This window comes from Aricia agestis, chromosome 20 (assembly GCF_905147365.1).
Source record: "Aricia agestis chromosome 20, ilAriAges1.1, whole genome shotgun sequence".
In the NCBI taxonomy this organism is placed as follows: domain Eukaryota; kingdom Metazoa; phylum Arthropoda; class Insecta; order Lepidoptera; family Lycaenidae; genus Aricia; species Aricia agestis.
This window is the reverse complement of record NC_056425.1, coordinates 9,804,440-9,832,359: the sequence shown is the minus strand read 5'-3', so window position 1 is coordinate 9,832,359 and position 27,920 is coordinate 9,804,440. Positions and strand designations below refer to the sequence as shown.

Genomic DNA, 27,920 nt, shown 5'->3' with positions numbered 1-27,920 from the left:
GAACACTAAAATGTAACAGCTTTATAAAATTAAAATGTAATTATTAATTACGAGCTTTTGCCCGCGGCTTCGCTCGCGTTAAGAAGTATAATTATATACAAACTTTCATCCCCTATTTTAACCCCTTGGGGTTGGAATTTATCAAAATCCTTTTTTAGCGGATGCCTACGTCATAACATCAACCTGCATGCAAAATTTCAGCCCGATCAGTCCAGTGGTCTGGGCTGTTCGTTGATAGATCACCATGTCATTTAGTCACCTTTGAGTTTTATATATTATATAGATTGTGACTATTTTATAATCTTCAGGGCTTGTAAAGGTACCGTTAGGTAAACCTAACGGTAATCTAACACCTTTTTTTTTAAAAAAAAAGGTGTTAGATTACCGTCAGGACTTTCGTCTCTGTAAACACAAGATGCGTAGTTGAAAACTTGCAGTTTTGTGAGTAAGCTATAATAGAAATAGTTCGGACGTAGTGCGATAGCGCTCTTAAGAGACAAAAATAATAATAGATCAAAATAATTCAAGAGACAACATTTCTAACACATTCGAAAGATAGTAAAACATCCCAATCTTCAATTAGCTACGAAAATAAGGTCAGTTACTTATGTCAACTCGATCTATGCTGAGTAGTAAAATGCCAAGCAGTCAGTGTCGCACCTATGAAGGAGCCCAGAAGCGCAGCAACGCAGGCTCCAAACTCGAACAGCAATTTGGGTGTGAATACGCCCCAGATCATGAGGTGCCTGCAGTGAATTGTAGCTGAGAGGGCCGCGGCGAACATCTGAAATAAAAATTGCTAATCAGGATAGGCTAATGTCTATTGCACAGGACAACTTAGGGAGATCGCAGACGACACACTTTTTGAGTGACCGAGTCTGCGGCGCCCATACAGTTGGCATGGCTCGAGTCTGCGGCGCCCATACAGTCGGCATGGCACGGCACGGTCGTCTGCGATCTCCCTTAATGTGTTTTTATATTTTACGGAAATAATTTAGTTTCATGAACTAATGCTTTTCGCTCCTAATTAGGATAATAATATATTAAGTATACTTATACAGTTAGATCTGTTAGCTATTTATTTGCAGTTTGCTGATGCTTTTTTCTTTAACAAAGATTTAATCTTTGTGATTATACAAGTCATATTATACACAAATATACATGTAGAACTTTTAAATTCATTATTATATACGTACCCGCACGGCGAAACACAGCGAGAACTTGAGACAGAGTGAGAAGACGGCGGCCATCTGCGTACGGGGGCCCACCGGCGTAGCGCCGGCCCTACTCCACAGCGCCAACAGGGGAGTCGTCACCCCAAACATCAGGGGCATACCTGAAAATAACAACAGAATTACGTATATATTCTGCGAGTACTTAACACCAAGCAAGTTTTATGCAAGTGTAAAGCGTCCAGAAATATTATTACTATATTTTTTTTTCAAAGTGATTATTTATTGATGGAACTGTTTATTTTATTCGTTAGCTACAATTGGTTAATTTGAGCTCGACATGAGCATTGCGTTAAGTTTTATCAATACGAAAGTTTGTGTGTTTGATTTAAAGTTTAAACGTTAAAATGCTGAAGTGAATTTGTTGTGTACAGATATACAGGCAGATGGCGGACCTACGTAAGGCTTCGTCCACATTTGTATCATCTGCGCGATCAGATCTCCGATCAGATGTCCGTCGCGTATCATCGAAGCGTATCAAAATTATACGCGTATCATGTTACGCCCCGATAGCGTATCTGATACCTACGTGTCGTATCAAATACGCGCATGATCGGCAGAAGGATCTAATCAGCGTCCACACTATGATACGCATACTTGATACGGCGCGATTTATGTACCCAACCAATGGATCACGATTCACGATCACAATTCATAGACGAATTTGGTCATTTGGGGTGGGTTGCACCAACTTACTTTAACTATAACTTTAATTACAATGCAAAATGTCAAATCTTTGGTTAAAGTAAAAAATGGACGCCATATTTAACCCACAAAGTTAATTTACCTAGCGGAATAGAGAAACAAAGGCCTGAGCAAGAGAGATGTCACTATCAGTAACACTGCGTGGTAAAAAGAGACATGTGATACATGACAGAAGCACTCTTTTTTTGACGTCCAGTCGGCAAGTGCCGCACGTTAACAATTTAATCTCATAGAAATCATGTTCAATCATGCTTGTGTAAGTGTATACGTACATATATTTTACACACAGATGAAACCAATTTCGGTTTCATTTGACAGCTCGAGAGTCTAGATTGTTGCTCTATTTCGCTAGGTATATTAACTTTATGATTTTACCATAGTCATAGAGCTCGACAAGGATTTAAATGCACGTGGCGAAAAAAGGAACTAACGCTGTCATCATACAAAAACGCCATTTTTGACAGTTCTCTTTTACCAGCAGCGCCCACATTTATTTAAAGCCTTGTCGGACCAGCAACGTCTACTGTCAAATTCTGTGCTCAAAGTTAAAGTTAAATTAGCCTTAACTATTACCATAAATTTGACCATAACTTTAACTTTAACCACGCCTCTGGTGCAACCCACCCTTAGTCGGGTTATTACCAACTGCCTATGAATCAATTTTTTTCGATGTTACGTTCCGGCACGATAAGTACTGTACTCACCGAACAGACTAATAAACATGAGCACCGCGGACAGAGCGTGTCCGTACACCAGGTGGGCGGGGTCTCCGGCGTGGAACACCGCCGCCCAGCTCACGTGGCCCAGCGTCGCGTGGTGCCCGCTGCCGTAGAAGTAGTACGACGCTAGTAACGCCCAGAGACAAGCTATGCTGGAATTGTACCGACTGGAGAGAGCTGGAAAATGGATATTTAGATGTGAATGGATTGATATGAGGTGTGTGATTTTGAACATAGAACACGACTCTGTCACAGACAACTAAACGCACAGACCCGTCAAAGTAATAGTTACTGTTTTTAATTATTTTTAAATTGTCAACTAAAAAAAATGTCAACTAATCTTTACACTAGGAGTAAAGCATGTTATGCATATCACATATTTGTAAATGAACTAAACTGACCTTATAAAACGACATGAAACATTTTAAATTAAGTAGGTTTTATTTATAAACTTTTTGAACCAAAAGATTTCAAGATAATAATTAATGTTATTTAAATTGTTGAATCATTAAGTTATAGTGAGTAAGATATTTATTGATAACCGATTTTAAAGTGGTCAACTTACCGGACTTTCCCGCCCCATCAGTTTTGATCATAGCCACGATGTTCAACACGAATAGTCCCGAAAGGAGTGCTAGTCCCGCAGTGGGCGCGAACGCGGCGCCTAGCACCAACGTGTTCGCGACATACAACGACAGACCAGCTATAATGAGCGGCATAGTCGCACCCCTGCTATCTCTTTTTAGAAGGAGAAAGAACGTACACACTATAACTAGCCACGCCCCCCGCGCTAACATTTTCGATCTACCCGGCGACCCTAGAGACCCCCAACCTACGGCCCAATGCGCACATGAAAATATACCAGCTATGACAAAACCATAGCCTCTCCAGTCTAAGTATCTTCTAGCTATAGACACCACAGCGGCCATGGACCCTAGAGCTAAAACCAGGGCTGCCCGGGAAGCATTGCTAGAGTTCTTACTATCGCTAGTCCAACAATCCCCCTGCTCCTCTCTACACCCCAGGTACGGTCTGGTCAAAGCCAACGACACACCAAAACCTACCCAGAGACCTAAACACTTAATCGTCCTAACGTTCCATGCGATGAGACCTATGACGGACAACGCTAGGAAGGATAAAACAGCCCCCTCTTCAATAATATAGCTGTTCGATACTAGCACTGCAGCAGAAGCGAATAACGCAGTGCGAGCAAAACGCTCATAGAACAGTGGATGACTTTCATACCACTTCTGAGTGATACCATCCCAATGCATGATGACTAACATACATGTGAACACACCAGATATAAGTCCGGTGCTCAGAAATATCGCATGCTCCAAATCTGACAACATTTCTAGGGTGAAAGCTGTATAGCAGACCCCTATGCAAACTGCTATACCTATAAGACCACTGGGTACGAAGGAGCTGGAGAACACATGTGGTATCCTCTCTATAGGCACACCCTCGCTTATTATCCAGTTGAAGAATATAGCTAGGAGTAGTAATAATAACGCTCTGAGCATAGACAACGAGTCGAATTCTACCCACACTTCTCGGAATACGTTGCGTATATTGTCCGTTAACAACCTGAAACAAAACATAACCTTTAAGAAAAAGAAAGTAGAAACAAAAAGTTCGTTGAAACCCAATGTAAAATGTATTACAAAATATAGACTACTAATATAATACTAATATTGTAAACGTGAAAGTGTCTGTCTGTTACCTTTTAACGCGCTTAACGGACCCAATTTCACCAACGTTTGTAAGCCCGGGCGCGAACTAGCGGCCAAGCCGCGGCGACCATCGAGATAGATACCTTCGTATGAAACCGCCATAGACGACGTGCACCTGGCCGTAACGCGACCTGCGGCCACACCATACTTTCGATGGCCGCCGCGGCCTGGCCGCTAGTGCGCGCCCGCCGCCCGGGCTTAGTGTTAACAGTACTTATGTTAAAATGTCATGTCTTCTCTTTCATTCGTATGAAAAATGAAAGAGGTAGCGTGATACTAATTCGAGTATTAACTTAAACAGTGGTTGATGAAATTGGACTTAAAGCTATATAGGACAGATTTTATTCTAGAAATAGATAAGGCACTATAAAAATGTTGAATCGTAAAAAAATTACAGGCAACGTCAAGTTTTAGATATTATTGTCATGTGTTTGTTTCATGTTTTTTATGTTGTAGCTACAACATTTAATGTAACTTGAGTCGCAGTAGCAATTTAAAAGATGACAACTGCATGGGGACTGGGGTTCTACTAACCTAACATCCTCAATATAATGCCGTAGCTCCAACTCCGAATAAACGGCAGAAGCCAAGTCAATCTGTGTTCTGGTAGCGTTGAGCAGTTGTGTCAGTCTGTCTAGCGAGACTTGTTGGGACTCCTCACCGTATCTTAGCAAGTATTTTGATATCTGAAAAAGGTTAAAAAAGAAATAATAATAGACACGTCATATTATTAGGCTGTTTTGGTGTGTGGCCAAAAGCACAACACTGCGGTGCCATATTGTAAAATTGCTTTTTTATATGGGGAACATAAATAACGTTTATTTTAAACCATAGCCACAATAGACATAACTAATTGGTGTCTCTTAAATTTTTTTTCTATTTCAGTTGCTTTGCATCCACACCGCATGATAATGTTAAGTTTTAGGTAGTCATTTAGTTTTATGATAGTTAAGCTTGCCATGGCATTTTCTAACTATTCTGTCTTGCAAGTTGCAAGGAACCAGAGTGATCTACATTCTGCACAGGTATATCTGTGTTAAAATTCAGATGATATCTTGCCTGTTTCAAATTATTCGTCAAGCACAGCAGCGTCCCCGCAGTAGTCATCTGCGGTAGCACAGGCAACTCCACGTAGCCTAGCGACGGCGCGGGGGGCGGCCTGCCCAGCGCCGCGCTGACTGTAGCAGCTAAATTAGTCTGCTGCACCTCCTTACCGATGGCTCCATCATCAGCTCTAAACCCTGGCGGGTAGTAGGAGAACCAGGCGGCTGTACGTTCAGCCTTACTCTCACCGCCGTGGTCTCCTAGAATATTAGAAGAGTTCTGGTAAAGTAGGGAGTTTTTGAATATGGAAAGCCGATTAGTACCACCAGAGAAATAAATCATAGACAGTTGGGGGGCCTACGTTATTTGGTGATGTTATCGAAGCCAGCCGACAGATTCCACCTAACTTTGACTTGATATAACGCGACCAATGCCGTGAGTCGGCTATCTGACTCTGAATCTATTTCTCTGACGATACTTGGAAGGTTTGCAATATCAAAGCTAAATAGTACCATCACAGAAATTAATCCATAGGTAGATGGCAAAAGTTATTAGGTCGGGTCAAGCGCGGTCGAAGCCTGCAATGGGGGGTGGTTACTCAGTAGTCACTACACTTTTTTTTTTTTAAACTGCGCCCTCGGACGGTTCTGGGTTCACAGCAGCTGTCAAAGAAAGACGAAGTGGTGGCAGAAGACGAAGAGGTGGTTAGAGGATAGCTAAAAATTTCCTTTTATTATTTAGCAAGATTTTGAGATTTTTCAATTTTACCTTAGATTTTGGGGGGGTAATGTCCCCTGTGACCCCCCCCCACCCTTCGGACCGCGCCTGGGTTATGTAGAGTTAAGATTGTCTTTCTGCCGTCTGTCCTTCATATAACCTGACTAAATTACGGAGGCCCATCACCATTGATTGCCTATATAAATCAATTTCTCTGATGGTACTATCGGAGAAATATTGATTCCTAGGCAGATAGGGACCTACGTAGTTTGGTCGCGTCAAACCCAGGCGACACATCACAATAATTAACATTGAATTGACATGATCCGACCCAAAAAAGATGTTCTGTAAACTGTCTAGGAATCAATTTCCTCGATGGTGCTTAGAAGTTTTGGGATATCAAAAGCTATTTAGTACACAGCTCGTATATCATCAAAGTTAGTGCTTGAGACAATTAGTTTGCTTTACTCATAAAAATATTTAAAAACCTCTGCAACTGCAGACGTGGCTCGACTATAGTCTATTTAAACACGTCATTATGTGACATGCTATGCCATTTTCAAATATTGCTGATTACCAACTTTGACAATGGAACATTAAAATTGCAACATAATTTGGAAAGTTATATACTATAAAGTTTTGAATCACACTTAGCTACAACCATTAAAAATTAAAGCGACACACACTTCTAACAATGAAAAAACATGCTTGAATTATAGACTTTGTCCACCATTTAAAAATTAATATTAGTAGCAAAACGTAATATTTCTCTATTGTTTAAAAGTCCTATGGGAATAATTACTATGAGAATTTTTTTGTTAATTAATAGTACGTTGGAAAAATTAATGAACGAATTAAAGAATGAAGTAAAAACCTAATAGAAATTAGGTTTTTACTTTTGAACAAAACACGACAAATGATTATAAGAAAAACTATAACTGGCAAAGCTATTAAAATAAAAAGCCGAATACTACACACATGTTTTAGATTCACACAATAACATTGAAGAAATAAAATTATATGCTTCTTTACATGACATACACGAATACCAATACATAACCTACCCTCCAAATCTATCCTCTCTTGTGAGTCTAAAACAATTTGATTCTGTGATGAGTGATTATTATCTATCTTCTATCTATATAAGCTCAAAGGTGACTGACTGACATGGTGATCTATCAACGCACAGCCCAAACCACTGGACCGATCGGGCTGAAATTTGGCATGCAGGTAGATATTTTGACGTAGGCATCCGCTAAGAAAGGATTTTGATCAATCCCACCTCCAAGGGGTTGAAATAGGGAAAGTTTATAATATAAGTTTATATGTATAATACTTCTAAACGCGAGCGAAGCCGCGGGGAAAAGCTCGTTCTCTATAAAATTATATAGTACTGGATGTCCCGCGCGGCTTCGCCCGCGTCAATTAGGAATTTTACAGAAACCGTACATTTTCCCATAAAACAATATTTCTCCCGTTTTTCCCACATTTTCCTGAGTTTCTTCGGTCGTATTAGTCTTAGCGTGATAATATAATATAGTCTTCGTCTTACTCGATAAATGATCTATCTAACACTGAGATAAGTTTTTAAATCGGACCTGTAGTTCCTCAGATTGACGCGTAAACATATTCTTCAGGTTTATAATATTAGGTAGGTATAGATTTTTTTTAATTATCGCTTGACAAACTCGAGTCTCGATCTAAAAGACTATGAAATGGTATAATATGGTAGTGATGATGATGATGATGAATTTAATTTGCATAGTAGCATATGCTTTCTGTTCTTAAAACAACGCCGAAACTCCCAAACTTGTATCTATAAAGAATCAGGAGTTCTCTCAGCACCTTCCGAACCACGGTATACCAGGTATATCTCGGTGCAAAATCTTACTTGTTGGTAGCATGTGCTTAGAATACTTCTCACGAAACCGAAGTCACCACATGTTTCCCTATAAGTTTTGAGGAATTCCCTCGATTACTTATGGATCCTTCATCAGATCACCATTTTTGTGAATATAATACCAAATTGGGATGATACCCTATATACCAAAAGAAAAATTTTGAAAATCGGTTAACAAACGGCGGAGTAATCGTAGAATATAAGAAAACGAACATAACACCTCCCCCATTTTGAAAGTCGGTTAAAATTGTAGCCTATGTGTTATTCTGATGTATAAGCTATATTATTGTAAAGTTTCATTAAAATCCGTTCAGTGGTTTTTGCGTGAAAGAGTAACAAACATCCATACATCCACACATCCATACATCCAAACAAACTTTCGCCTTTATAATATTATATAGTAGGAGTAGGATATAGTAGGAAGTAGGAAGTAGGACTACAAGGCTGTTTTGGCGCATGACTGTAAGTTACACTTACAGACAGCTGCTTTGTATCCACAACTGAATGCTATCCTTAAGGTACAATTCCGTGCATCGCGATCGATCGCGGCCGCGCGCGGCCGTGTCTTGAAGTTATATTCACGGCCGCGCGCGGCCTACGACTGTCGTCCCGTAACCTTTTTGTACAAATTTGGAACCCTCTTAGATCTCAGTTTTCAAAGATCTATAATTTATTCAAGAATTTATCTATCTCCTCCCACTTTAATCAAGCCACATACTTTGTTAAACTACTTAGATATAAAAAACTGTTGCTCATCCATTGATTTGATCATTTGCATAAAAATTATATAAAGCCTACCTACCAAAAAGTATAATAAATATTTATTATTTACACAATGATTTGGCTGGAAAATCTCTGTATTACATTATCACAGATTACATTTTAATACTTATTTGCTTTTTTAAATACTTACCTAAATATTACATAAAATAAAACCTTAAAAAGCTTATATAATATTAGTATGACTGTTATTTGACTGTAATAGCACCTCTCGGCACGGCCAACAGTATTGAAAATGTAAAGTTCATAATACCTACATAGTATCTGCTTTATTAATATTTAATTCAGTGAGGGGCCTCGAAAGAAATTCTTATATTCAAGTAATAATACTAACATTTACCTGTCTCAGTCATGCCATGGTCTCCTATGACGTACAGTATAGCATCTGCAGGCAAAATCTCAATTATCTTCTCCAGTCTGTCATTAGTTTCTGACAGTTTTCTGGCCATTTCTGCGTGGTTTGGTCCGTATCTGTGGCCCGCATGATCAACACCTAGATAATGGGCCACAAGCAACTCCCAATCGTCTTTCTTTAATTCGTTGTAGATCTTTGAATCAACCTCTACAAAGCAAGACACAATATTATACTATGGCACCTTCTTGACACCTTGCCTTGATGGAATTCTAATATTATAATATTTTTTTTAGAATGAAAAAATAACAATATTAGAGTCAAAAATTTTAAAACAGTATAAAAAATTATAGTGGTAAAAAGTCATTTTATTGACTGTACACACCTGTATCAACAGTATCTAAGTCCCAAGTATGGAATGAGTACAAAGCATGCTTCCGATGCCATCGTGCAGGCATCAGTCTTGCCCATGTGTCATCACCAAGAAGTATAGCCCTATGCTTGTCTTTGAGAATCTGAAATATTAATTTACATGGTTTTAATATTACTTTAACCATACGGACATTTGAATCTTGTCCCAGGCACTACAGTATTTGTGGAGTGGTTACTTTGCTCTAAAAATACTGTATAAATCATCCACTACGGATGCCAAGGCCTACTTTTTAATATTACTTGATTACTTTATCCTAAAAGGCATAAGGAGTATAGGAAGACCAAAAAAAAGATGGACAGATGACATCACAAAAATAGCAGGGAAAAGCTGGATGCAAACTGCTAAAGACAGAGACAGGTGGAAAGAAATGAAGGAGGCTTCTACCCAGAATGGAGCCACATAGTAGCAACAGAACTAATAGACAATAAAAAAAAATTATCATACTGTTATTCATGATAAATTTTTTTTATCAGCACTACTAAGTAGAAATATAGCTATATAATAAATAAATAAATAAAAAAAAATAGCAATTATACATACTTGATCCAAAATATTATCTTCTTGTATTTCCATTGCTGCAAAATTGGAGCTCACATCTACAAAGGTGGGTAGGGATCCAGTAACAAGAGCTTTTATCCTCTGTAAAGTAGTGGTGGGCGGGTCTGCCATGAATCTAAACACTCTGGTACGATTGGGCCACTTCCCCAGCAAATTTGTGATGACTGGCAGCTTGTTTTGGTATTGTAGAGGATTCTCCAAGTCAGCATTGTACTCCGTGAAGTCATACCGTAGCGCATCGACTAGAATTAACACCACTCTTTGACTTCTTGGAGGGCAGACCAGCGGCGAATCCGGGTTTAACAAAATCGCACGGATCTTCTCATCTTCACTGCATCCACCAGTCGAATTAGAGATTTCCCGTCCATCACAACCGATACTACTCAAAGGAACACATTCTGATACATCACTCAACGTTTTTCTTGATAATAAGAATCCATGACCAAACATTACCACTGCGGATATGATAAGATACGAAAACCATAACAGGTATAAGATAAAGTTCCATTTTTCTTTCATTTCTGATGATCACAAATGCAGTTTATTGTAAAATTATAATCACAAACGGTCTACATTGGTTTTAATTTTAGTAATTCAGAAAATATTCATAAAACAAGGATGAGCTAAGCCGACAATTGACATTTTGATAAAATGACAGCTTATTGACATTGACATCAATGAATAAGGAAACAGACAATGATTGACATGAGACAAGTTGACACATTATCCTTTTTACGAAAATTTAATTAGACAAAGACTTTGCGAACGGCGTACAAAAATATTGTGACTAATGGCGTCTAAACTCTAAACTCTAATGGTTCAAGTAACTTGTACGACATAAAATTTGCTTATTCACAAAATGATAAAAAAATCTTACTTGAAAAATTCAGATTGCAAAACGTTAGACTGTGATAAAGTTGAGCTGAGAAGTATCTCATTTTACCCATGGCAAAAAATGATTATCTTGTAAACAAAAGAAGTTGAACTAGAACTTTTGCCGTGTTTTGCCGTCATTTTCCAGATGACATTTGTCAACAAGCAATATGAAGTTCATATCAAAATAAGAGTTTTATAAACGTTATTTTATTAAATTTGTATCATAGGTATGTTTTCAAGCTCTTTTTATTATTACACGACTGTGTAACCTCATGTAAAACTATATTTTATTAACTATAACATAACCTCTCTTTTTTAGCTGCCTACTCATTGTTATTGAAAGGGAACTGATAATAATTTATCAATAAATTAAGAAGGGAATGGTGTGCTCGAAACAATGTCCTTTCAATCAAATGTTAAAGAAAACCTCAGACTTTTGGACTTATCCAGCGATGAAGAGTCAGAAGATTTACAGTTAGAAATAATACCAAACAGAAAGAAGAAAATATCAAGGTGAATACATGTTTATCGCTTTAAATATACTTAATAAACATCGAATGTAGAACTTATCTGATCTCCGATCGGAAATAATGATAGTGTTTCTGTTACTTACATTTTTTTTATCAAGAATTAAGAAATCAGAACTGTAGAGTTCAATGAAATTGAAAAACTTTGTAAAGTGGCATTCCAAAAAAGATTACTAGCAATAGTTAAACATTTCTTAGTTATAATATTTCTTTGGCTCTTTATGTCATGTTCTTTGAACATAGTTCTTCATTGTAGTCTTTCTAATACTTCTCATCTCACATCATATTCCTTTTCTCTGCTAAGTATTTAACCCCTCCACTGCATTGCCAACATATTAACTATGCTGTTAACTTCATATAGGAAAGAAAGAAACAGGAATATAGCACAGAAAACACCAGAACCAAATGTAGCAACGGAAGTACAATGTGCCTTATGCTGGGCGATGCGGGGAACCCTGCTCCTGTGGTTGCTGATGCTGACGTGGATATGTGCTTCACTCTACGACCAGGTGTCTACTATGAAGATAGATGTAAATAAGGGTAAGTGCTTGTATGAATGATATATACGAGATGTCGGTCACCGGTGAGTGGTGACCTTATGGGGCTTGATGAATTAATATTATAATAATCACATTACTACTAAACTACTTTATTTATTATAGACCACAGACATAGATCATGATAGATACCGCATGTGTATGTACTTCGCATGCTATATCCCGCTACCAAACGACGAGCAATGCTCGTCTTTCGAAAGTCTGTTCTTTAGTCTGCAATCGGAATTTAAAAAATGCCTAAATGCTTAAAAGTGCCGTATTGAGCTGTAGAAATTCAAATAGGAATGTTGTCCTAGAAAATAAAAAAGTGACAAGCTCGTTTTCATACAAATGGAGGACATGCAGTATCTATCTTGATCTATGTTTGTGTTATAGACCATAGTCTAAAATAAATAAGTGTAAGTAGTTTTGTAGCAGTGTGATTATTTGCAAAGTTTACCAGGAGGAAACCAGGCCTATGGGCGGCGGTGTGATTCCTAGGCGTCCAAGGGCGGCAGCGTTCCAGGATGGCGGCAGATTACGTTCATGGGGCGGCAAAATTAAAGTGGCCTATACTCATAAAAAATATAAATCCGGCCCTGCTTGTCAGTTTATCCATGACCAAAAGCGACCAAGTCAGTCGGCGATAAATAGCTGCTATTCGCGATCTTGCTTTTTGGTATTGTTATAATATTTTGTTATAGGCCAGGGATGGCAAACCTTTTTTGTATCGACGCAATGTGCCCTTTTCTGAAGAAAGCCTAATTTGGTGCTCACTATGCAGAGGTGGTTCTATAACCTTAAAATTGTTGGTAAAATAATTATTTCGATACCTAATAGTTTGACCGTAGTATGCTCCAAATGTCACGTGCCATGCCAGTTGCCACTGGTGGCACGCGTGACATTGGTTCGCCATCCCTGTTATAGAGTATCGCTAAGTAAGGTCATAAAGCATGTTTAACCAAGAGACGTTCGCCAATAAAAGTTTTCGTCCTTATTTTTACGAAAAAACGTTCACAAGTGGTGTACCAGCTTGCCGCACTTAAAATTAAACAATAGGTACGTATTAGTTTCGATGATGCTGTACGTGATTCGTCGTTATGTAAGTACGTGGGAGTAATATTAGTCTTTAACTCCCGTAACCAGCAACTAGACATTATGCAATAACATTTCATGAGTCGACAAATTGTACTAAACAATGCTACGCGTGCATATTAATTGTGCCCGGCGATTTATAATGTTATAAGCTAGAATCGACCTGTCATTAAATAAATAAATAATCGCTACCGCCATTTATTTAAAAAAAACATAGCTGCTGCCTGCTGTGTGTGAAGCGCTTAATTGGTACCGTTCCGCAAGCGACCGCGACCGACAAAAATTCAAATAGGTAGTTAATGGAATCAGGCGTTACTTTGCGGAAATCCATAGCTTAAAATTTATTTTGTTATTATTTTTAGCAATATTCCGCGAAATAAACTTCCACCTTTAAGTTCGTACGTACGTAAGTGGGTATACTCACTCATTTACTTAAAGGTGGAAGTTTATGCCGCGGAATATTGCTAAAAATAATAACAAAATAAATTTTAAGACAAAAATTCAAATAAAATGCCACTCTATGGTCTATAGTCTATACCAGTGGCACTCGACATAAAATAAAGAGCACGCCACTGGTTTCAAAACTAGTGTCGAAATTATTTTAACCAACAATGAAGGTTATAATTCCACCTCTGCATGGTGGGCACCAAATTAGGCAATTTTTGAAATGCGCACAGGATCACAAAAAATATCGAATGGTATGTTTATGACTTAACTGAACATTTCTTCCGAAAAAAGGCATATTGATACAAAAAGGTTAGCCTCCCTGAATCCCTGCTATAGCCTATGACTATGTCATACGTTTACATTTTAAGGTGACGCCTTGATAATTTGGCTGCAGCGATATCGATTATTCTCAACATTGACTAAGGCTAAGAAATTAAAGTTCATTTGTCAGTATTCATCGTGTCTTTATCTTTGAATTACCCATAGCATAACACGATTGGTCAACTTTTATAACACAGAATAATTAATCAAAAAGACCTCTATAAAAACAGGGATTCTAATTTGGCCAACATAGGAGAGTGATTTAAGCTTCCAAAATTTATACATAGATTAGTTCAAGCATACACTAATTCGCTTCGCATAGAATTGCTTGTTTTCTATGAGAGGCCGGGCCGTATCTAAAACATATCCAAATCAATTTTTTACTTTGACGCGGCGTCACCTTAATTGAATTTTTGTCGGTCGCGGTCGCTTGCCGCGATGGTCGGAACGGTAATTTCAGTTAAAAGCGCTTTACAGACAGCAGCTATAATGTTTTTTTAAATAAAATAAGGAGGCAAACGAGCGGGTTACCTGATGGAAAGTACTACTACACAATAAAAGTTGCAGATGTGTTGCCAGCCTAAAATGTAAAGTTAAGGCTGGCGCAAGTTACGTGGGTAACTGGGTAAAAATAAAACCTCGCGTGTTATAATTGTATGATTTTAATATTGATAACGGTATGGGTGTGATATGCGATATGTCGGTTAGATTAGAACTTCCAGGCATATCTAGTAGAACTTATGTATCGGTGGAGTGGCCATGCGTTTGAATTATGTGGGACATGCTGCAACTCAAACTTTACATATTAATTATAAAGCATATATTATTTTTATATGTATAAATTATAAATAATATATAAAGCATATAGCATATATTATTCATCTTATTCTCGTCGTCACCTTAAAGTTGCAAGTATCTAACACTTCGTTTTGGATCGCTCGAAGATGGAAAGGGCGTAAGCGACAAAATGGTTTTTATCGCGTAATTTAAAAACCATAAATATATTTCATATAACCCGCTCGTTTGCTTCCTTATTTTATTTAAAAAAACATTATAGCTGCTGTCTGTAAAGCGCTTTTACTAAAATTACCGTTCCGACCATCGCGGCAAGCGACCGCGACCGACAAAAATTCAATTAAGGTGACGCCGCGTCAAAGTAAAAAATTGTTTTGGATATTGTTGTGTAGTTAAAATAGCATTTTGTATCGTAGTGCTTTATTTGTATTGAATAATTGTTATGAAGTGAAGTAACAAGTATATCACCATGGCAACCTCCATCCAACTCCCGCTCATAGATAATGTAATGTAGAATATATATCATCTCTCCCCCGCTATTCCTGAATGTCAGGCAAAGGGAAAAGCCGCTCTAATGGCTGTTCCTGAACCCGTGCGGACCTCGTAGTATAGTAGGCACAGGCAGCGTAAAATAGTCGGTAGCCGCCTCCTCCCCCCTTACTCGATACATGTAATAGTAACTGTAGCGACTGTCTTCTTGTAGGTATCTCATATTATTAAAATCCAGAAATGTGTATGTATTGTAAAAAAAAAATTCTCTTATTTCTATTGCCTTCTTCTTTGTCTTTCCATTTGTGCTTATGTATATTTAATTTATGTTCTTTTTCTCTCGAGTATCTCGGTTCCATTCCAGTAAGGCATTATAAGTGATCAGAAAAGCGTATTTATTATTTTCTCTTTTCAACCCTTCTTTGAAAGTAATTTCTTCTTTCTTCTCGTTCCATTCTATATCATTTTTGTCCCAAGAGTCCAACGTCGTGTTTTTTACTTCTAGAAATGTATTGTATATGTTGTTTTCATTTTGTGTAATAAGTCCTTTGCCTGGAGGAATTTCATTCTGTACGTTCGGATGTAGCAGGTCCTGTACTATGCTCGGCTTCGTAAGTATAGATTCAAGGTAAGGTGCAGGCGAATCTTCAAAATTATTATTCGTAGTTTGTAAGCTCCCTTCGTTAACAGACTCTTCCGTTATAATATCGCAGCGTGTAGATTCGTTCTCTGTTTTAACGTGTGATTGAGCTCGGTTTTGCATATCCAGTAGTTTTACTTTGATGGAAATAAATTCCTCTTCAATGTTGTAACTCGTTTCAATCTCATTGTCCAGTTCTTCATCTGGTACTTCAGATACTAAATTTTCTTGTAGTTGTCGAATTATTTGGAAATCTTCGTGTAAGTTCTGTAGTCTGACATGAGTCTCCGCGTAATCAAGATTCTCATGTTTCTTTAAGTATGATTCCCACCTCGTAAATTGTGCTCGTATGGAGGCGCGAATCCTCTTCCAATTCTGCAAGTTCGTAGTCATCCTCGTCGCCAACTCTGTTGTGTAGTTAAAATAGCATTTTGTATCGTAGTGCTTTATTTGTAAAGAATAATTGTTATGAAGTGAAGTAACAAGTATATCACCATGGCAACCTCCATCCAACTCCCGCTCATAGATAATGTAATGTAGAATATATATCAGATATGTTTTAGATACGGCCCAGCCTCTCATAGAAAACAAGCGATTCTATGCGAAGCGAATTAGTGTATGCTTGAACTAATCTATGTACAACTTTTGGAAGCTTAAATCACTCTCCTATGTTGGCAAAATTAGAATCCCTGTTTTTATAGAGGTCTTTTTGATTAATTATTCTATGATATAAAAGTTGACCAATCGTGTTATGCTATGGGTAATTCAAAGATGATCGACATGATGAATACTGACAATGAACTTTAATTTCTTAGCTTTAGTCATTGTTGAGAAAAATCGATATCGCTGCAGCCAAATTATCAAGGCGTCACCTTAATATGTAAGCGACCGCGTTTTCGTCCTGTTTTCTTCTACGATCTGAATTCTAAACCTTGAACTTAATCTTGAATTCTTGAATCTGCGATCGAGTGTATAATTGATTACCCAAAAATGCAGCATTTGCATTGCACAAAAATGGTAGCTAATAAAACATTAAGTAGGTATATCAAAGCTCTTGTTCGATTTTCAACTTTGTTTTTTTAGGGTGAGGCCAAACGAGCGTAATTTTGTGAGTGAGTCGCAGAATTTCGGTCGCGTAAAATATTTTTTATACTAATCATGACTCCCAAAATTACGCTCATATGAATGAAGTAGGAATTTTCTATGAAACTGAATGCAGCAGAATTTCTGCCAACCGAAATTCAGCAACTCACGCTCACAAAATTACGCTCGTTTGGCTTCACCCTTAAAGTAGAACTCTAAGGTAGAATTCAAAACAAATCCACATGATCAATCCTAACATCTATAGTTTCCCGCCCTTTCTGGTTGATGTCTGGTTGTAGAAAATTGCAAAATAACCCACTAGCATTTCCCTAAAAACTGTGGTCACCCTACTATTGTTTTATACGCATGCGTCAAGATACCGCCTTTTGTGACGTCAGTTGAGTCGCGACGCCGCATGGCCTAGGGCTCCTTGTTATTGTTCGCGATAAATTCAAATTAAAAAAATAAATTGTCAAAAAATTCTTCCAAACTGCGCGCGCGATTGTAATAAAAAAAATAAACATTTAAAAATCGAACAAAGTGTGTGAAGTGCGAGTGTTGCAGGTTTTACAGTGTTACAGCTCTATGATTTATTAGGATAATTATAATTAATAATGTTATCAATCGGATATAGTGTAGCGTAGGATCGGCACTTACGCATGCGTGGTAGGCCGCTCCATGGGGTCGATAGTGCTCACATTAGTAAATATTTGTAACATGTCTCACCTTATATACAATTTTCACACTTTCACCCTGTATATCATAAATTCATAATGTACATGAGCATTTTGCCCTGTCATTATACATCGGGTTCTCATCCTGTATGTCACAACATACATCGGTTTCCTCATCCTCATCCTGTACATTACAGTACCCATAAATAATCTTTGAAAAGACAATCTGTAGGCATCATTTTCTCTACTTGTCTACTCACGATAAATGCGACTACTATCAATGGCTTTCATACAACCTTATTTCCGTAGTAAAACGGAATGTAACCATCACCTCTTTCCTTCTTTAAAATTTGCAACATGGTTTGTACAGGATTATCACTTATCTACCACTTTTAACTTTATTAAAAAGTATTAAAGATCGAAAAGTGATTCACCAATTTTGTCATCGACTGTACAATGTATGTACATTGTACAGTATATACAGAAGGATTCCGTAAAGACAATAAACAGGAGGGATCCATTCACCCTGTCTGTCTGTCTGAGTATTGTTTCGTTTTTCATCAAGTCTGACTCCCGTGTACATCATTCAGAGATATTTTACCTCTGAAAAGACCTTTACGTTAAGGACATAATGATCACTGTCATATATAAACTCTTAATGTAACTTTGAACTGACAATAGCATGTTTCTCGTTAGGTAGCCCTATTTTTCTTAAGGTGCCGCGAACATTCACGCGAACAGACCGCGAACATTCATGTGTAATTTTAGATTCGACTTTGAGCATTACTGACATTATAATACTATCGGAAGACTGAAGAGCATTCGCGTGTAATGTAACATTCAACATTGAGCATTCCATAGCTAGTTGATGTTACAAGTTGTACCTATCAAGATATTACGTCATATTGTTTCATTACAATGCGCTCATTGTAATGCTCGGTTCTCCTCCCTCACTGATTTAATGCTTGACTCTGTAAAGTGTAACGTTACATTACAAGCGAATGCTCCCGGTGAGGAGCACCTTTGAAGCTTCCTCACGTTGGTCTGGACTCTGGATGATGGATAACTGTGATTGCGAGTTGCTAGAGCTTTTCTACCGTATGGGCAACTATAGACGAATATCTCTACATTTTCATGATCGCCTGTTTTGTTCAACATGGCCCGTGATGGCACAATAACTTGGAGAACCATAATGTTTGTGAGCTTTGTATACTTACTTACTTACTACTTACTACGATGGCTCAGCGACAAAGTGGATCTTGGCCTCCGACACGAGTTTGCGCCACTTGTCGCGGTCTTGCGCAGTTTCTTGCCACTCTCTGACTTGAAGATCGCGCAAGTCCGACTCCACGACATCTAGGTACCGTGGACGGCCGACAGGTCGTCGCCCGATCGGACGTCCAAGAAACGCCATTTTAGTGGCACGATCCTCCCCCATTCTTGCAACGTGACCGAGCCATCGAAGTCGCTGGGCTTTTGTTACGCCAATAATATTGGGCTCGGCCATGAGGTCTTCAACTTCGGCGTTGGTTCGGATTCTAGTTTCTCCGTCTTCTGTCTTCACCGGGCCCAAGATCTTGCGGAGGATTTTTCTTTCAGCTACCAGTAATTTATTCTCTTCATCGAGTGTAAGCGTCCAGGTCTCGTATCCGTACATAAGTATTGGCCTTATTACAGACTTGTAAATGGCGATCTTACTTTTTCTACTTAGGAGATTGGACACTAACACTCCATAAAGTGCCGCGCTGCATCGTAAGGTGTTTTGGATGTGGGTGTTTATTTCCTCCTGTATCGTGTTGGTGTCGGTAATGGTGCAGCCTAAGTATTTAAATTTGTCCGTCCCTTTATAAGAAATCCCTCTCACATTCAGGTCTTCTCGTTTTGTGCGCGTGTTTTTATAGAGTTTAATGTACTCAACATTTTATATTCTGTTTTCTCGCGGTTTATACTTAGGCCTACCTTAAGGGCTTCGTTTTCTAAGACATCGGCCGCGCTGGCCACTTCCTTTGGAGTTTCACCCAGTAATGCCAGGTCGTCGGCATACCCTATCAACCTATGTTTCCCATTCAGTTGTAGCCCTACATCTAGTGCAATCACTTCTTTGAGGACATATTCCAGAACTAAATTGAAAAGCACAGGTGACAGCGCATCTCCTTGTTTAAGTCCTGTGACCACTGCGAACTCGTCCGTAAGCTCTTTAGCAACCCTCACTCTCATTTTGCTTTCCTTAGTGGCGACCATTATCATGTTAACTAGTTTTTTAGGGATGTTGAAGTTCCTTAAGATCGTGTATAACGAATTACGGTCGATGCTGTCATAGGCTTTTTTTAAATCGACAAATAACCGTGTATGCTTTGGGCGTATTCCCAACGTTTTTCCATAAGTTGTTTCAGAAGGAAGATCTGATCGATTGTGCTGCGGTTTTGCCGATCTCCTCACTGATAATCGCTGATGATTCGTTCCGCATGAGGTTCTAGCCTTTTAAGCAACACATAATATGATAAGACCTTGTACGCAGTTGGCAAAAGAGCTATTCCGCGATAATTTGTGCACCTCTTCTTACATCCCTTTTTATGAATCGGACATATAACGCCTGTGTTCCACTCTTCTGGTTGTTTTTCATCTTGCCAGATCTTACTTATAATGTGAAATAATCTTAGTTGTATGGTATCTCCCCCATACTTCCATATTTCAGATGGTATGCCGTCTATCCCGGGAGCCTTGTTATTTTTGAGCTTCATAATTGCTTGTCGGACTTCCCTAAAAGATAGAGATTCCAATTCGACGTGGTTATCACTGGTTGTATGTGGTAATACAATACGAGGTGAAGGACAATTCAGCAGATGTTTAAAGTAATCGCTCCAAGCATTTTTGATGTCCGTGTTATCTGTTATAAGATTGCTACTATCATCTAAGAGCATTTGAGAGCTAGGTTGGTAGCTTCTCCTAAAAAATCTCAGCTCCTGGTAGAATTTCCGTGATTCGTTTGCTCGCCAAAGGGTATTTATATTTCTAACTTTACTATCTAGGTGATTCCTTTTTGCTCTTCTTATTATTCTTCTCGATTCTGATTTTAAAACTTTAAAATTGTCTAAAAATTTGCTATTCTGTTCTGCCAAAATTTTATATTTCCTTTTTTCTTCAATGATTCTTTCGCAATCTTCGTTCCACCAAGCTTTCCTTTTTTTCCTGGTCTTGCGTCCAAGCGTTTTTAGTGCAACTTCTTTGATGGTGTCTCTTGTTGTTGTCCAAATATTATCTATATTTGTGTCCTCTACAGCTAAATCTTTAAATGTATTTTTTTTGAGCTTTGTATACAGTATGTTCAATTAATTATTAACGAATATTTACACTGGGCTAATGTTCAAAGGTGTAAAAGAGTTTTTTTTAATTAAAGCTATTATTCGCTCAAATTTTTTCTCTTTGAATTCAACATAAACTAATCGCTCTACTTCTTTTTTGCCTTTGAATTCAACATTCAGTATTCTTGCGAATTATTTCATATTATATGAGACTCATTAAACTTGGGAATACTTCAGCTAAGTTATTTTTCGCGTGGGCGGCAGGCTCTACGTCCCACGCAGATAGAACCACTTAGGTCCGAAAACTTACTGGCTTACAAAATAATGTGGTATCTTCGTTATAATATGTCAGAGAAAAATATAATTTTACTCATTTCTCGTATATTTTTACACAAATATTATTATAAAGCTGAAGAGTTTGTTTGTTTGTTTGAAAGCGCTCAGGTACTACTGGTCCGATTTAAAAAGTTATTTAAGTGTTAGATACCTGATTTATCAAGGAAGACTATAGGCTAAATATTATCACGCTAAGACTAATAGTAGCTAAGAAATAGAGTAAAATGTAAAAAAAACGGGGAAAATCATTTGAAATAGCTTATCTCACGAACTACTGGGGCAATTTTTCTGTTATTTGGCATAAATAAGAAATAGACCACGTGAAGGATCAAAGGCTATTTTTTGTGGACTAATTATTTGTCTGTCTGTGAAATATCTAATTTACGCGGGCGACACCGTGCGCAGCATTATTTCTGCATATCGATTTTCGAAACCGATGGACTTAAAAATGTTTATCACGTATTGAATTCGTCGTCTCTGTAATTTAAACGAAACATAGTCGAAAATGCCCTAAATTATATTCCTATAAGTAGGTATAATTTTAATTTACTTTCAAAGTATTCGCAAAAAAAGTAGCCTATGTCCGTAATACGGAGTACGGACATAGGCTACTTTTTTGCGAACTCCGTATAGACTAGATCAGGGGTTCCCAATCTTTTTCAGCCTGCGGCGCAGTTGCAAATCACAATATTTTGTCACGATACCCTACTCTACCTAGCTATAAGAAAAAGATAGTTACTTAAATAACCTTTAATACAGGTGTCTTCACTCTACTTAAAAAATTATACGTGGGAGAGCCATGCTTCGGCACAAATGGGCCGGCTCGACCGGAGAAATACCACGTTCTCACAGAAAACCGGCGTGAAACAGCGCTTGCGCTGTGTTTCGCCGAGTGAGTGAGTTAACCGGAGGCCCAATCCCCTACCCCATTCCCTTCCCTACCCTCCCCTATTCCCTTCCCTTCCCTACCTTCCCCTACCCTATTCCCTCTTAAAAGGCCGGCAACGCACTTGCAAACCTTCTGATGCTGCGAGTGTCCATGGGCGACGGAAGTTGCTTTCCATCAGGTGACCCGTTTGCTCGTTTGCCCCCTTAAAAAAACAATGCGTGGCCTTAACTAAAAACTCTTCAGCTTTATAATTAATTTATGAATAAGTAATAGAGGTATAGAACCGAAATGTAAACTTTAGTTTAATCCATGCTAATTACTAATATTATAATTTATGCGAAACTGTGTCTGTCTGTCACCTTTTCACGCATAAACCGCGTTTTTTTGCCGATTTTGCTGAAATTTGGCATGCAGTTAAACTCAAAGTGTGTGTGTGGAAAGGACATAGGATACTTTTATCCCGGAAAAATGTACAGTTCCCGCGCGATAAACGAGTTTTGGCGCAACGAAGTTGCGGGCGTCATCTAGTAAGTAGGTATTTCATAAGCTCAAAGTTCATACACGTTTTAATCAGGATCTTAAAGTATTTAATCAAGGGAGAGTTTTTAATTAAATTGAACTTCGTAGAAGCTTCTGGTCTAATTTGGTCCTTAAATATTCATACTTCATTACTCCTTGCCGTTGCCGTACTCTGTTATGAATAAAGTATCAGTGAATATCCTTTTGTTACTTCATCATCATCATTATTATCATCATTATCAGCAGTAGCAACTTCATCATAGCATCTTTTGCTGGTAATTTATAAGTAATCTAGTGCTTACAAAGATCTACATGCTTGTAAAGGGTAGAGACTATAGTTTGTGCGTTATAAGATGATATGGGTGACACATTATAATTGACATTAGTAGGGAAGTTACCCAAGAAAATTAATCGATAATTTAAAAATATCGAATCACTTCGTAAAGGAATTGCAATCGAAATTATCGATTTCGTACTGACTTTTCAGAGTGGCGCCGGCGATTTAAAATGGCCGCCCTTTTTATCGATTTGATTTCGATTCAACAGTGTCAATCTCTATTGGTATAAGTTCCATTTCAAGCATCTGACATTTTTCAAATATTTTCGTAACAATAATTTTCACAGTTAAAATTTATAATTTTATATTAATAAGTTAGCATTTAGCAACTTTTCATTTTTATTCATTTACAATTATAGGAAACATTTGTTTTTGTAGATGGAATATAATTTATTACATTTTGATTTTTTATGTTTTCTTGTAAAAAAAAACCCGTAGCAAGGAATATGAGAAGTGTCACCCATATCATCTTAAAACGCACAAACTATAGAGAAGGATAGTTAGAGTCTTTGGAACTTTAGATTCTAGACTTCTAGACCTAGAGTCTTCGATTAGATTTGAAAGTATTAATGTGAAAACTTCGACCCTGGGTAATTTTATTAAAATAATGACGTGAATCTCGGCGAGAACCGTACATTTTTTCGTAAAAAATAGCTCCTTTCCCGTGGTCTACCGGCCACTCTACAGCTATGCCAAATTACATGAAAATCGGTCCAGTCTTGTTTTCCTGTTCTGAGGGTCCAATAATAGTTCGTGAGATTAGAGTGTTCAAACAAACAAACTCTTTAGCTTTATCATATTAGTAACATCCGCCTAGTATATCCTGAGTTTTGAAGTCTTATAAACGGTATAAATGGTACTCAAGATGCATCTCGGTCTCAAGACGCGGTTCGGCTCTATGATTGGTCCAAATGTTGACAGCCAACCAATCACAGAGCCTGAACCGTGTCTTGAGATCGAGATGCATCTTGAGATCGAGATGCTGACTACATACTATTTTATACCGGCCCTAGCAACTAATACAGACTTCCTCTCAACTTTCATAGAAAACACGACGTCTCGAAAGCAAGGCTGCAACCTAATAGGAAAATAAAGGTGGCCTTCCGTTCCGTTTGCAGTAATTGCAGTCTGTATACGTATCCGGAACCGAATTGTGAATGCAGTATGTTTGGCTGCCTCGGGCCTCGGGGCCATGCATGCGATGTCAAATGTTGTTTTGTATTTTTGTTGCAGTCCTGAGTTATGTAACTTTTTGTGGCGATATGCACTTTTTGGTGTATAAAGAAACTAGGCGACGCCCTCAACTCCGTTGCTCCAAAATTTGTTTATCGTGCGGGAACCGTACATTTTTTTTTTGGGATAAAAAGTATTATATAATATGTCCTTTCCCGGGACTTAAACTTTAAATTATTGATTACCGTACATCGGTATATTCGAGAAACAATATCTTTGAAATAAACAAAAATATTATCCTTCTGACTTCTGAGTTCTTTGTTTTGCGTAGTGGAGGTTTTTGCGTGTTTTTGTCATTCGGTGACCGTCCTCGAACTATACCTACAAGTTTTTTATTGCATTACAAAAACATTTGTCCCAAAATCCAATCATACCATTATTTAAATATTGTCGGTAAATTAAAGAAAATTTCGATTAGTGATGGGCAACTCGAGTAATTAACTCGAGTTGGGCGTAACTCGAACCCACTCGAGTTGAATTTTCTCTGACTCGAGTTCGTAAACCGCCAAAAATACATAAATAAATGATTCTATTTCAAACAATAATTTTCTTTTTTACAAATACAAGTTAATTACAAACTTAAAGAATTGAAACCTATAAAAATATCATTTGTCGGTTCCAATTTTTAAACCATTTATGCGTAGCTGACTAGCTGAGGGAATAAACTGGTAAAAATTAAAAAAAAAAGCATTCACTTGTCCATCCAGTTAACTCGAGTTACGTAACTCGAGTTCAACCCGAGTTACGTGAATTTTAACTCATGTTAAATCGAGTTTTGTTTTTTCTTAGTTGCCACTTGACACATCACTAATTTCGATACAAGAAGATTTTAATAGGAGAGAGATTTCCAGAAAATGAGAATGATTTCGAATCAGAAATGTTCTTCTTAGTGACTTCTATGTTGATAAATATTATCTTAATATATATATTTCTTGTGTGCGTGTGTATGTGACTGAACTCCTCCTAAACGACTGGACCAATTTTGATAAAATTTTTTGTGTGTGTTCGTGGAGATTCGAGAATGGTTTAGATTTACAGTTTGGTCTACTGGAAAATGTTTTTTCAATTAATTTCTTATTTATAAGGAGTTGTTGATTTTGGAATGTTTTACATTAGATCCGGCGGACGGCGCTATCATCGCATTCAATATTATTCTATTTCAATTTTAGTTTGTCCTGACAGATGGTGCTACGATTAATTTGAAAAAAAATTTGTTATTCAATTCATGTGCTGATTAAAATATTAAATAAATAACACATAGGCTACAATTTTAACCGAGTTTCAAAATGGGGGAGGTGTTATGTTCGTTTTCTTATATTCAACGATTACTCCGCCGTTTGTTAACCGATTTTCAAAATTTTTCTTTTGGTATATAGGGTATCATCCCAATTTGGTATTATATTCAGAAAAGTGGTGATCTGATGAAGGATCCATAAGTAATCGAGGGAACTCCTCAAAACTTATAGGGAAACATATGGTGACTTCGGTTTCGTGAGAAGTATTCTAAGCATATGCTACCAACAAGTAAGATTTTGCACCGAGATATACCTGGTATACCGTGGTTCGGAAGGTGCTGAGAGAATTCCTGATTCTGTATAGATACAAGTTTGGGAGTTTCGGCGTTGTTTTAAGAACAGAAAGCATATGCTACTATGCAAATTACATTCTTCATCATCATCATCATCATCATCACTACCATATTATACCATTTCATAGTCTTTTAGATCGAGACTCGAGTTTGTCAAGCGATAATTAAAAAAAATCTATATCTACCTAATATTATAAACCTGAAGAGTATGTTTGCTTGAACGCGTCAATCTCAGAAACTACAGGTCCGATTTAAAAACTTATCTCAGTGTTAGATAGATCATTTATCGAGTAAGACTCATCATTTATCGAGAAGGTTATATTATATTATTACTCTAAGACTAATACGACAGAAGAAACTCAGGAAAATGTGGGAAAAACGGGGGAAATATTTTTTATGGGAAAATGTAAGTACCTACGGATTCTGTAAAATTTCTAATTTACGCGGGCGAAGCCGCGCGGGACATCTAGTATGTTGATAAATATCTGGATTAGTTTTTGTCGTAAAGAGTTACTTACTGAAAGATTGAGATTCAATCAAGAAATCAAGATTGATACAGCCACCAATTTTCTGACATTGGCTACGTGCCGTTTGCACGCACGCACCCAGTTTTTCTTACATAACTACATGGAGCCTCATTAAAATAATCGGTTTTATAATTAATCGATACTTACTTAATGTGCCGACCTTAATGAATAATCGACTTTGAAATCGTTGTTTTTCCTTCGAAATAGTTCGACTTGAACTTGACTTTGTAAAATTAGGAATTAGACAAAAATCAGATGTTTCATATCAAAATGCAAGTGCTCGTTGTATGAAAAACATTTCTTTTTGAAAAAAAATAATAGCTAAACTTAGTTATAATATATCATATAACGTATGTATATTAAGTATATCATAGAAGTCTTTTTTAGGTAGATAAAAATTCTACCATTCTATGGTTCACACTTTTTAAAAACAATTTTATTAAAGTAAGATGTTTAATGTTGAAGACTTCTGTAAGGTATCTGAGAAATACCAATTAAGGAATAAACATAGACACTTAAAATGTCGTATATCTTTTTATTTTTTAATTTTATGGATCTTTAAAAGAAGATCCTTTTGCCAGTAATCACCGTGGTCTTGTAGAGCACTTCACCCCAGTCAGGTCGCTATAAGTACTGTCTCAGACAGCTTTAAGTGAGGGAGATAAAAACTAGGATAGCTATGTGTATATTCTAGTCTTGTATAGCTCCGTCTCTTTTTAATGAATGTAAGAAAAAGAGAGGCAGGGACAGTTATTACAGACTGAAAATTTGAAGGACGTATTTTACACGCATAGGTAATTTGTATTTGTTTTGCTATACGCAATAAATAAAGAAAATGGTAAAGAGATACATTTCGATTTCAAAATACTTTTAGATTCATTACTTTTCGCTCAAGTTCTCTATTAAAATAAGGATGGTCTGGCCCTTATAATATAATACCAAAATTGCCACATGGTTTTGTTAATATCTGCTCGGCTACAGTGTGGACCCCAAAATATTATGTCCCCCACGAAAACATTAAGCTGATTAAAGTGATACCAAAATGGTAAGCGCACGCACGCATCCCATATATTATTATTTAATATTTAAGACATGATGTAACGTGATGTCAGATGTGTATGTTCTGTTGCTACTTTTTAGGGTTCCTAGGTTTTTTTTTTATGAAAGAAGGGCGCATACGAGCAAACGGGTCACCTGATGGAAAGCAACTTCCGTCGCCCATGGACACTTGCAGCATCAGAAGAGCTGCAGGTGCGTTGCCGTCCTTTTAAGAGGGAATAGGGTAATAGGGGAGGGTAAGGATGGGAAGGGAAGGGAATAGGGGAGGGTAGGGAAGGGAATAGGGTAGGGGATTGGGCCTCTGGTAAACTCACTCACTCGGCGAAACACAGCGCAAGCGCTGTTTCACGCCGGTTTTCTGTGAGAACGTGGTATTTCTCCGGTCGAGCCAGCCCATTCGTGCCGAAGCATGGCTCTCCCACGTGTATAGGTAGGTAGGTAGAAAAAACAGGCCCTATCACTAAGACTTTCATG

At 37.7% G+C, this 27,920-nt stretch overlaps 2 protein-coding genes across 4 annotated transcripts in view; one reads left to right on the top strand and one right to left on the bottom strand.

Moving 5' to 3' along the window:
• Window positions 1–165: 165 nt before the first annotated feature.
• LOC121737040 (GPI ethanolamine phosphate transferase 3) lies at window positions 166–10,752 on the bottom strand. 2 transcript variants are annotated; one of them, XM_042128567.1, is made up of 10 exons: window positions 10,156–10,752; window positions 9,568–9,697; window positions 9,171–9,392; window positions 7,215–7,241; window positions 5,449–5,693; window positions 4,924–5,075; window positions 3,222–4,243; window positions 2,642–2,833; window positions 1,197–1,336; window positions 166–784 (listed from the first exon to the last, which is right to left on the bottom strand). In XM_042128567.1, exons 1-10 carry the CDS (start codon window positions 10,690–10,692, stop codon window positions 611–613), a joined length of 2,841 nt encoding a protein of 946 aa, XP_041984501.1. In that variant the 5' UTR covers window positions 10,693–10,752; the 3' UTR covers window positions 166–610. The 2 variants fall into 2 exon arrangements, with proteins under 2 accessions (XP_041984501.1, XP_041984502.1); XM_042128568.1 differs by lacking the exon at window positions 7,215–7,241.
• Window positions 10,753–11,194: 442 nt separating this feature from the next.
• LOC121736986 overlaps window positions 11,195–27,920 on the top strand; it is a 33,399-nt gene continuing 16,673 nt past the window's right edge. Inside the window, exons 1-3 of one of the 2 annotated variants that reach the window (XM_042128484.1) lie at window positions 11,195–11,276; window positions 11,369–11,562; window positions 11,938–12,116. In XM_042128484.1, coding sequence (XP_041984418.1) covers window positions 11,447–11,562; window positions 11,938–12,116 — 295 coding nt within the window. In that variant the 5' untranslated portion in view covers window positions 11,195–11,276; window positions 11,369–11,446. Of the gene's footprint in view, window positions 11,277–11,368; window positions 11,563–11,937; window positions 12,117–17,392; window positions 17,547–27,920 lie in introns of those variants that run through there. The other variant, XM_042128482.1, reaches the window with a different exon arrangement.

Excerpts from the sequence above, each read along its gene's own strand:
- LOC121737040 (XM_042128567.1), bottom strand. The coding sequence starts at position 10,692 with ATGAAAGAAAAATGGAACTTTATCTTATACCTGTTATGGTTTTCGTAT. Across the intron at positions 9,698-10,155 it reads AAGATAATATTTTGGATCAA|ATTCTCAAAGACAAGCATAG; the intron begins GTATGTATAATT and ends TTAATATTTCAG. Across the intron at positions 1,337-2,641 it reads CATGTTTATTAGTCTGTTCG|GTATGCCCCTGATGTTTGGG; the intron begins GTGAGTACAGTA and ends TGTTATTTTCAG.